The sequence below is a fragment of the Spinacia oleracea genome, chromosome 3 (genome assembly GCF_020520425.1).
Source record: "Spinacia oleracea cultivar Varoflay chromosome 3, BTI_SOV_V1, whole genome shotgun sequence".
Taxonomy (NCBI): Eukaryota; Viridiplantae; Streptophyta; class Magnoliopsida; order Caryophyllales; family Amaranthaceae; genus Spinacia; species Spinacia oleracea.
In genome coordinates, this window is record NC_079489.1 from 34689490 (window position 1) to 34699377 (window position 9888).

Here is a 9888-nt window from a genome sequence, read left to right on the forward strand (position 1 = left end):
GCGTCTGTTCAGGTCGGGTTCTCGAGTCGGGTCAGCTTTTAACAGCTTTACCCCTTACTTTAACCACATTTTTCTTTACATAATTACACTCGTTCACCTTTTCAAACATTCATAGAAACAAGAAATATAAGATACTACCTCCATTTCAATATGATTTTTACACTTTCAGCTTTAGTATGTTTCATAATGTTCTTTACATTGTGTTTTATTTTATTTATGGACATAAAACTTTAATATCTTACCCCACAACATTTATCATTTTTCACTCATTTTCTCTTACTTATTCATTTTTTCATTTATCTCCCACCTTTTTACACTCCTTCACTTACTTTATCTATATTTTATAATATCCACCCATTTTTTTTACACACTTTTTCTTCTTCTTCTTAATATTTGTGAAAATAGTAATAGTTAAAAAAAACTTTATAAAACGAATGAAGTATACTCCCTTTGTATTTAATTAAAAGATACACTTTCTATAATCAACCATATTTAATTAAGGCTCTGTTCAACAAAACTAGTGGTAGCGGGTAGCGTTTAGCGGTTGAGTAGCGGTTATCTTTCAGTAATAGCGGGTAACAGTTAGTTGTTAAAGTAGCGGGTAACTAGTATGAGTGTTTGGTAAAAGTAGCAGTTGAGATTGTAAAATACAATAAAAGCTATATATGTTGTTTAAAACATTATTATAATTTTATCGAACACTCTCGCTTTCGATCCTTCAAACGCTATTATTTTTAACGTTTGACAAAAGATATCGAATCGCTACCTCTACCTCTAACCGCTACCTCACCCGCTACCTCACCAAACACTTGCAAATTTTACAAGTAGCATTTTGAATAGGTCAAAACGCTACCCGCTAACTCAAATGCTACTTGTAAAGATACACTTTTCTTTTATGTCATGTCATGGTCCCCACTTCCAATTATATTATTCCCTCCCTATCTCTTTGTGTTTTATGTTTGGTATTTTGCACGCGTTTTAATGAATAATTAATGTGCATTCAGATTCCTTTATTTTTTTATTTAAACAAGGAAAATTACATTTATTTATAATGTTTTCATTTTTATCAAAATTCTGATATTGAGAAAATGAGAAAAATTTAAAAGTCCCAATGAAAAAGTGTGAGATTAAATGACCAAATGAATTTAATTGGTTAAAATAATCATTGCACACAAATTTTGATAGAATATTAAAGCATTTATGTAATAGTATAAATAGAAATGTAAATAATATTTCGGGACACCTAAAAAAAAAAAACGTAAAGAACAAAAAGAGATGAAAGGAGTAATGTTTATCTCCTTCTTGTGGGCCCTACACCTATTCACATCATATTTTTAATACAATAAATAATTCAACCATTTTCATCTTATTTAATAAGTTCAACTTCTTCTCTTAAATTTACGTAGTGGTATCTTTTAACTAAATACGAAGGGAGCACATTTTAAATAATTCGAACATAAACAATACCGAGGTTGTCCCGCAGAACAAAAAAAACAGATCCAAAACCGGCCGTCGCGCGTCTCTCTCATTGTCTAGAACAAGAAGTGACAATGAGCGTAGGACAAAGGGAACACACACACATTGTCACACAACTAATTTACTATGCTACTTTCAAGTTTCACCCTTCTCTAGTTCTCTCCTTTCCCTGTTTTCTTTCCCATAAAGTTACACTACCTGTTTTGGTCCTTTGCAATCAATGTGTCTCTTTTTTTATTTCATTGCATAACCAAAAAAAAAAAAACATAACAACAAAATAAAATAGAAATACCGCCCTTTTGTGTTACTATTGCCCCAGTTTCTCCTTTGATTTTGCTTTCATAATAAAAGTTCCACTTTTAGCTTTCCTTTTTCTCAAACACTAATTAATCCTTCAATAAAGATTCTAACTTTTTATTTGCTCTAGCAAATTTACAGACTTCAGATTTCTTCAACTTTAGTTTTTCTGTAATGGGGTTTCTTTAAAAATGAAAATTTTCATCTTGGTTTTTTTATTTTATGAAACTTTTATTAAAAGGGTTTCTTCCAAAATGCAAAATGTCATCTGGGTTTTTAGAATTTTGTAATTAGATTTTGTTTGCTTTTCTGGATGTTCATTTTCATAACCACGTTTTTTCTCTTAAATATCAAAAGTTTTCATCTGGGTTTTAGAATTTTTGCAACATTCCCTTGATGATTTCCACCTTTTCTTACATGGGTTACTCCAAAAATGAAAATTTTCACCTGGATTTTTGACAATTTTGCATTTAGATTTTGTTTCCTTATCTGGGTGTACAATTTCACGGCCACATTGTTTCATCTAATTCTGGAAAGTTAACTACACTTAGAGAGGAAAAATGTGCTCAATTCTAAGAGAAAACTCAAAAAATGTGAAAATTTCAAGAATTTGTTTCACTATTTTGCTAGTTGGTTTTGTTACAATAGTGAGTTCCGAGCTCCCTGATCAAACCACAATGTTTGCAATAAATGAAGAAATTGGGGTACCAGGTTGGGGTGTTAACAGCTCAGATTATTGCAATTGGAGAGGTATTGTTTGTAGTTCAAACCAAACTGTTGAAGTTCTTGATCTTTCTAGCCGTTGGCTTAGAGGTAACATCACTCTAATTTCTGACCTTAAAGCATTGAAATGGTTAGACTTGTCTAGTAACTATTTTTCTGGGCCAATTCCTACTGTTTTTGGTGATTTAACTGAGCTTGAGTTTCTTGATTTGTCATCAAACAAGTTTGGAGGTTTTATTCCTATTGAGTTCGGCCGAATTCAGAATCTTAGAGCATTGAACCTTTCTTATAATTTTCTTGTTGGTGGGATGCCTGATGAGCTTGCAGGGTTAGTAAAATTGCAGGAATTTCAGGTGTCTGGTAACAAGTTGAATGGTTCAATTCCTAAATGGGTTGGGAATTTAACCAATCTTAGAGTTTTTTCTGCTTATGAGAATAATTTAGGTGGAGAAATCCCAGACAGTTTGGGTTCAGTTTCTGAACTCAAGCTGTTGAACCTTCACTCGAATTTGCTTGATGGGCCTATACCAGAGAGGCTGTTTGCTAAGGGAAAGCTGGAGTCTTTGGTGCTTACTCAGAACAGGTTGACAGGAACAATTCCTGAACTGATAGGGAATTGTGATAATCTTTCGAGCATTCGAGTTGGAAACAATAATCTCATAGGCAGTATTCCGAAAAGTGTTGGGAACATAACTAGCCTTACATATTTTGAGGCTAACAATAATAATCTTTCGGGTGAGATAGTAGTGGAATTTGCTCGTTGCTCTAATCTGAGTCTTTTGAACTTGGCTTCCAATGGGTTTACCGGGATTATTCCTCTTGAACTAGGGCAGCTCAGTAATCTGCAAGAGTTGATATTTTCAGACAATAGCCTGTTTGGGAATATACCAGAGTCGGTTCTTCGTAATAGAAATCTTAATAAGCTTGATCTTAGCAACAACGGATTCAATGGCACCATACCCGTTGATGTATGCAACACCTCTAGGCTGCAGTTCTTGTTATTGAGTCAAAACTCTATGAGAGGAGAAATACCCCATGAGATTGGGAATTGTGTTAAGTTGCTGGATTTGCAGTTGGCTAGTAATTATTTGACTGGCACAATTCCTTCTGAAATTGGCCGTCTGAAGAACTTGCAGATAGCGCTGAATTTTAGCTTCAACCATCTCCACGGACCTCTTCCTGTTGAGTTAGGGAAGCTCGACAAGTTGGTTTCATTGGATGTGTCAAATAATAGACTTTCTGGTGCAATACCATCAGCACTCAAAGGCATGCTGAGTTTGATAGAAGTTAATTTCTCAAACAATCTGTTCACTGGCCCTATACCTGCTTTTGTACCATTTCAGAAAAGCCTAAATACAAGCTTTTCAGGAAATAAAGATCTATGTGGTCAGCCGTTGAGTTCATCTTGTGGCAATGGAGATGATCAGGACAACTATCCTCACAAGGTTTCTTACAGGATTGTATTAGCCGTTATTGGTTCTGGTTTGGCAGTCTTCATTTCTGTCACGGTGGTGGTTCTGCTGTTCATGATGAGGGAAAAACAAGAAAGTTCAGCCAAAGACATAGCTATTGTGGATGATAGTGCTAATAGCAAACCGCTGATAACTGCAGGCAATATCTTTGTTGAAAATTTCAGGCAAGCTATAGATTTTGATGCTGTTGTTAAGGCAACTTTCAAGGATACAAACAAGATTAGCAGCGGAACTTTCAGCACAGTCTACAAGGCAACCATGCCATCAGGGCTCATTCTCTTGGTTAGAAGTCTTAAATCGGTGGATAAGACCATAATTCACCACCAGAACAAGATGATAAGGGAGCTTGAAAGGTTGGGAAGAATAAACCATGATCATCTGATGAGACCTCTCGGGTTTGTAATCTATGAGGATGTTGCCCTTTTGATTCATGAATACACGTGCAATGGAACTTTGTTTCAACTTCTTCACGAGAATACCAAGAAACCAGAGTATGAACCCGACTGGCCTACTAGGCTCTCCATTGCCATTGGAATAGCAGAAGGTTTGGCATTTCTTCACAGTGTAGCTGTTATTCATCTTGATATCTCTTCAGGTAACATAGTTTTGGATGCAAATATGAGTCCTCGAGTTGCTGAGATTGAGATTTCAAAGCTCCTAGATCCTTCCAGAGGAACTGCAAGTATCAGTGCAGTTGCAGGCTCATTTGGTTATATCCCCCCAGGTCTGTTCTGGTATTCATATCTCTCTAATTTAGCAGAATATTTCATGAACAAACTGTTTATCTTGATAAAATCTTACTTTGATGATCAGAATATGCATATACAATGCAAGTTACTGCACCAGGAAATGTGTACAGCTATGGTGTCATCTTGCTTGAGATTCTCACAACACATTTACCTGTCGAGGAGGCGTTTGGTGAGGGAACAGACTTGGTGAAGTGGGTTCAAAGTGCTCCTATGAGGGGAGAAACGCCAGAACAGATACTTGATGCAAGACTTAGCACGGTGTCATTTGCTTGGCGAAAAGAAATGCTTGCAGCTTTAAAAGTTGCTTTACATTGCACAGACACTACGCCTGCTAAAAGACCCAAGATGAAAAAAGTCATTGAAATGCTTCAAGAGATTAAAATTTAGAAGTTCCACTTTTGCTCTTTACAAATCCGTAGATTTGTTATCCGAGCATATAATATCATCACTAGTATATTATCACTAGATTTTCGATAAGAATTAGTCCCTTAGGTTTATATTGATGGGCATGTATTACTTGGTAATTCTGTATAATCTGCTCCATAATTGTGTGATCCATATCTCACAGTATGTAATGCAGAGTTTCAAGGAAATGATTATAATCTCACAATCTTTCTAAGCAGAGTCGGGTGATTCGGATCTGTATCGATGTTGTGGTGAGATATATGTAGACACAGCTGTCACATTGTACAACTAGCTTAAACTATTTAAATGCAAATATCACTTCTGCTTATGGCCTTACCCAGGTTAGAGTGGGGGTTTTCGTTGGAAGAATTGGGGTGACGATAGTGCTTTTTGTTGAAGCAAGCCTTCCTCAAACAACATTGAGTAAATATGAGATAGTTAATTACTTAATAAGGAAGGCTAATGAGCTATTTCTCTTAATTTTAAGACGGAATCTCCTTTATACTTGTTAAGTGAACTCTCGCTCTTTTGATGATGGGCGTGATTTAACATGGTATCAGAGTCAACCCACAACTTAGACCTTAGACCGTAATACTCTGGGCCAAATTGAAAAATGGCAAGTGTGAAGGAGAATATCGAAAAACGCATTGTGGCCCATGAAATATCGCACGCGTCAAACTAAAAAGGGACGTGTTTGAAGCAAGCCTCCCAAACAACAAACGTTACTGTCCCCCATTGATAAAAAAAAAAAAGAGTTAATAACTTTAAAAAAAAAAAAAAGTGATGTAAATGTCTTTTCTCCAGGTAGTGTAGTAGACTAGTAGTGACCAGTAATCTTACATGCAAGCAAAGCCAAGATTGTACTATCATATTCTTACATACAACAATCTTATAGTCTTACTAGTGGACGACAAGAACAAGTGGTAAACTATCACCATGTTCCGTTCAGGAATCTCTAGGTTTGACGATGAAATTCTGGCGACTGATGGGATTCATGACCACCGGAGGACCAGCAGTGCGAGGCCATTTCTGAAACTTCTTGTCAGTTTCTTCCCACCATTCCTTGTTAGCAACAGTCATCGGAGTTGTGCCTGCTTCAAATTTAATAATCATCACTAGGTACGAACCAAAATCGGTAGAGTTTAGAAAGATGATGCAACTTGCCTCCAAAAACCTTCTTGTCAGCAGCAAGATGATAGAACAAATATGAAATACCAAACGATCCAAAGAGTGATCCGATTATATATTTGCTCGCCATATTCAACCTGCAAAACACAAACTAAATCACCCGTGTCAATCTAATGGCAGTGGTACTATTTCCCTTTTAGTTACGTTATTTGTGAAAAGCTTCACTTTCTAATGGCAGTGGTACTATTTCCCTTAACTTTATCTCTCTCTCTTTTTTCTTGGCCGTTGTAGGCTGGAAATAGTTTAATTTCCGAAGCCTTTGTCTTCAATTAATTTTTCTATTGTCTCTTAAATTCAATAAATTTTAACCATAAGAGCGGAGTTCGTCCTTGTTCATTAGTCTCCCTGTGGTGGAGTTAGTTTTAGTTTGTTTGGTTTGTCGTTCACTCGTAGTGGATTTATGTAGAATTGCTCCGTTGGTAAAGTTTTATGCGGGATCGCAACAGATATCAATTTTTCGAGTACATTCAGATAAATCAAGTGAAAATCATCCTCGCAGCTACAACTGATCGTTAGACTCTCTCCCTGAAAAGCCTACATGTTTCAGCGTTATATACGGGAGACGTTAGTGCAAAATCTATTCAACGATCGTAGTTTTAATGAAGAAAACCTTTATTTGATTTAATTTGTCATGTATTTGTTAGATTTGTATTTCTCTTGTAAATATCGTATGACTCTTTATTGATGAATTAATTTTCCTTTAAAAAAAAAAGTTACACAAAATATCAGGCTTACACAGGTATACAAAACTCTCATTGTCTTTGTTGGGCTTCCTTGGCCTATTTCACCCAAAATATATACAATACAGCTAGTTTGTTGTGGGTTTGGCTCTAATACCATCTTAAATTTAGGGTTGGAGTGTTGGACTGGACCCAAAAAAAAACTCCACTTCACAAGACCGCAGTATCTATTACTATATACTAAAAGAGATACCAAGAATGACACGTGTCGATTTCTGGTGCGATTTTTTCCCGCCAAAAACCGTCTATCTGTTTTATTTTATTTTTATTCTCTACCTTTTAAGAACTATTTATGTATTGAAATAAAATTTAGTTTATAAATTATGGCAATAATAGATACAACGTAATAATAATTATTCTAAATTGGTGATATTTTAGTCAAATCGCAATATTAATAATGAAAAATAGATCACTTAATATTTTGGTCAAATTACCATATTAGCATTTTAAAACTACATATTAGATGAATAAAATTAAACGAGTATGCTAAAAATGTTATAACTATGCAGTTGCTTGAGAGATATTCAGTTAAATATTGTATGAAAAATGATCAAAATTCATGCGTGCACGGCAACTAATCTAGTATTGCAATAAAAGAAATAACCTACCCTCTCTTCTTTTCTTTTATTAATATGGGAAATTCAAAATATGGTTTCTCGTGGGTCAAATATTCTTAATAAAAATCCCCTGTTATCTACTCCATCTGTCCCTTAATACTCACACCGTTTTAACTTTTTACACTATTCATGTAATTCACTTTGACCCTAATTTATTTTTAGTATATGAAAATAAATATTAGTATATAATATATTGTTGGCTTCGTCTTAATATATATTGTCAAAATATTAATATTTTTATAAGCTTTTATAATATATAGTTAAAGATATTGGTGGTCAAAGTTGACATTGTCAAACGTGTTAAGTCAAAACAGTGCGAGTATTAAAGGATGGAGGGAGTAATGCATATTCAGAATCGTTGATTGTATACTTTTCATAGCTATAATATATATGTACAAGTGACCTTTTTTCTTAAAATAGTCTCCAACTTTTGATTAACTCAGACTCAGAGTGATCTCAAATTGAAGGTTATTATCTCAAAATAGTCCGAAATCATTTAATCTGTACAACCGGGTACATACATGAAAATGGGTGGAGGGTGAACGGATAAAGAAATAAGGGTGTCAGGGTTGAGTTTTGGTGGCTATACTAATTGATTGAAAAATGTAATTATATGCTGATCGTTTTAACAGGGTATCTAAAGTTAGGACCGCCATAATTTGAGAACTTAAAAAAAGACCACCTATAATTGAGACTACTAATATCGATTTTTCTTAATTTTAATAAAAAATTGCGACATGAACGGTACTTGGAGATGATAAAAAAGAAACACTTAGGCTCCGTTTGGTAAGGCGTAAGATATTTTCATTGTAAAACGATTTTCAATGAAAAATAGTTTTCAAGGGAAAACACAATTCCAAACTAATTTTTCTTTGTTTGGTAACTTAGGCTCCGTTTGGTAGGACGTAAAACGTTTTCATGGAAAACGATTTTCCTCTTTTCAATCATTTTACGTTATTTGTTGGGTAAGAGATGTAAAACAATTTTACATGACTCCCTCAAATGTGGAAAACCCTTTTCCATTTGAAAGGGAGGGAAACCACTTTTCCTTCTTTTCTCCCTACCCCTCTCCTTTCTTCCCCTCAATCTTCACCATTTTTTCCCATTTTCCTTTAAGTTACCAAACAAAGGAAAACTAGTTTGGAATTGTGTTTTCCCTTAAAAATTGTTTTCCATGAAAAATCATTTTACGTTGGAAACGTTTTACGCCCTATCAAACGGAGCCTTAAAGGAAAATGGGAGAAAATGGTGAAGATTGAGGGGAAGAAAGGTGAGGGAGGTAAGGAGGAAAGAAGGAAAAGTGATTCCCCTCCCTTTCAAACGGAAAAGAGTTTTCCATCTTTGAGAGAGTAATGGAAAATTGTTTCATTACCCAACCAAACAACGTAAAATGATTAAAAAGGGGAAAATTGTTTTCCATGAAAACGTTTTACGCCCTACCAAACAGAGCCTTATATATTTGTTCATGTACACAGACATACTACTAATTGATTAAATAAATAAAAAATATACACATACATACCTGAAAACAAAAAATGAAGAGATCGAGCAAGAAAGTGAAAGAAAAAGATGGAGCGGCAGAAGTAAGAAGATACTCCGTATATGGGTGGATCCGTGGATGACCCGTCACCGGTGACCGTGTTGGAAAACCTTGATTCAAAAGTTGCTGAAATATGAAAAATCCCAAATATTGAATGTTGTTTTAATTTTGTGCATGATGCACAGAGAAGAGGTCCCACAACACGATGAGTGACAAAAAAGTAGTCTGTAGGCTGTAGCAGCTAGGACTCTAGGAGACGCATGTCATGCACCTGGGTCGATATCATTTCACTCTTAACTTTTTGACGCATGTCAATTTCTTTCTAGCATCATCCTAAATTAGCTGGAAAAACAATATATCATCCTAAATTTTGCATTAACGGTAGGGGTGGGGCGGATTTCGCGGGGGATCCGCCCCGCATCCGTCTTAAGTAGGCGGGGATGGAGGTAGGTTTGGCGGTCTGGCGGGTGATGGGGAGAGGATGGGTATAAAAATCGTACCCGTCATGGGTGATGGGGCGGGTGTGGATTTTGTGTTTAACCAGCTCCATCCCCACTCGCCTTGCTTCATACCCACCATGGGTGATGGGGTGAGTTTGGATTTATTTGCATCTTTAGGTGATTATATAAATTTAGGTGAGATTTTTTTATTATGACGGGTACTTTTCCGATTATATAGGTT

At 35.5% G+C, this 9888-nt stretch overlaps 2 protein-coding genes across 3 annotated transcripts; one reads left to right on the plus strand and one right to left on the minus strand.

Moving 5' to 3' along the window:
• Nucleotides 1-1657: 1657 nt before the first annotated feature.
• LOC110786318 (leucine-rich repeat receptor-like tyrosine-protein kinase PXC3) lies at nucleotides 1658-5339 on the plus strand. Its single transcript, XM_021990865.2, has 2 exons — nucleotides 1658-4692; nucleotides 4782-5339. Exons 1-2 carry the CDS (start codon nucleotides 2334-2336, stop codon nucleotides 5102-5104), a joined length of 2682 nt encoding a protein of 893 aa, XP_021846557.2. The 5' UTR covers nucleotides 1658-2333; the 3' UTR covers nucleotides 5105-5339.
• Nucleotides 5340-5916: 577 nt separating this feature from the next.
• On the minus strand, nucleotides 5917-9493 carry LOC130470288 (uncharacterized). 2 transcript variants are annotated; one of them, XM_056840111.1, is made up of 3 exons: nucleotides 9190-9493; nucleotides 6287-6401; nucleotides 5917-6213 (listed from the first exon to the last, which is right to left on the minus strand). In XM_056840111.1, the coding sequence occupies exons 2-3, from the start codon at nucleotides 6378-6380 to the stop codon at nucleotides 6068-6070; spliced, it is 240 nt and encodes a 79-aa protein (XP_056696089.1). In that variant the 5' UTR covers nucleotides 6381-6401; nucleotides 9190-9493; the 3' UTR covers nucleotides 5917-6067. The 2 variants fall into 2 exon arrangements, with proteins under 2 accessions (XP_056696089.1, XP_056696090.1); XM_056840112.1 differs by having other exon boundaries at nucleotides 6287-6387; nucleotides 9190-9489.
• Nucleotides 9494-9888: the final 395 nt, after the last annotated feature.

Coding starts and splice junctions, on each gene's coding strand:
- LOC130470288 (XM_056840111.1), bottom strand. CDS start 6,380: ATGGCGAGCAAATATATAATCGGATCACTCTTTGGATCGTTTGGTATT. Junction 6,214..6,286: donor TGACAAGAAGGTTTTTGGAG/GCAAGTTGCATC, acceptor AATTTGAAGCAG/GCACAACTCCGATGACTGTT.
- LOC110786318 (XM_021990865.2), top strand. CDS start 2,334: ATGTGCTCAATTCTAAGAGAAAACTCAAAAAATGTGAAAATTTCAAGA. Junction 4,693..4,781: donor ATTTGGTTATATCCCCCCAG/GTCTGTTCTGGT, acceptor TTTGATGATCAG/AATATGCATATACAATGCAA.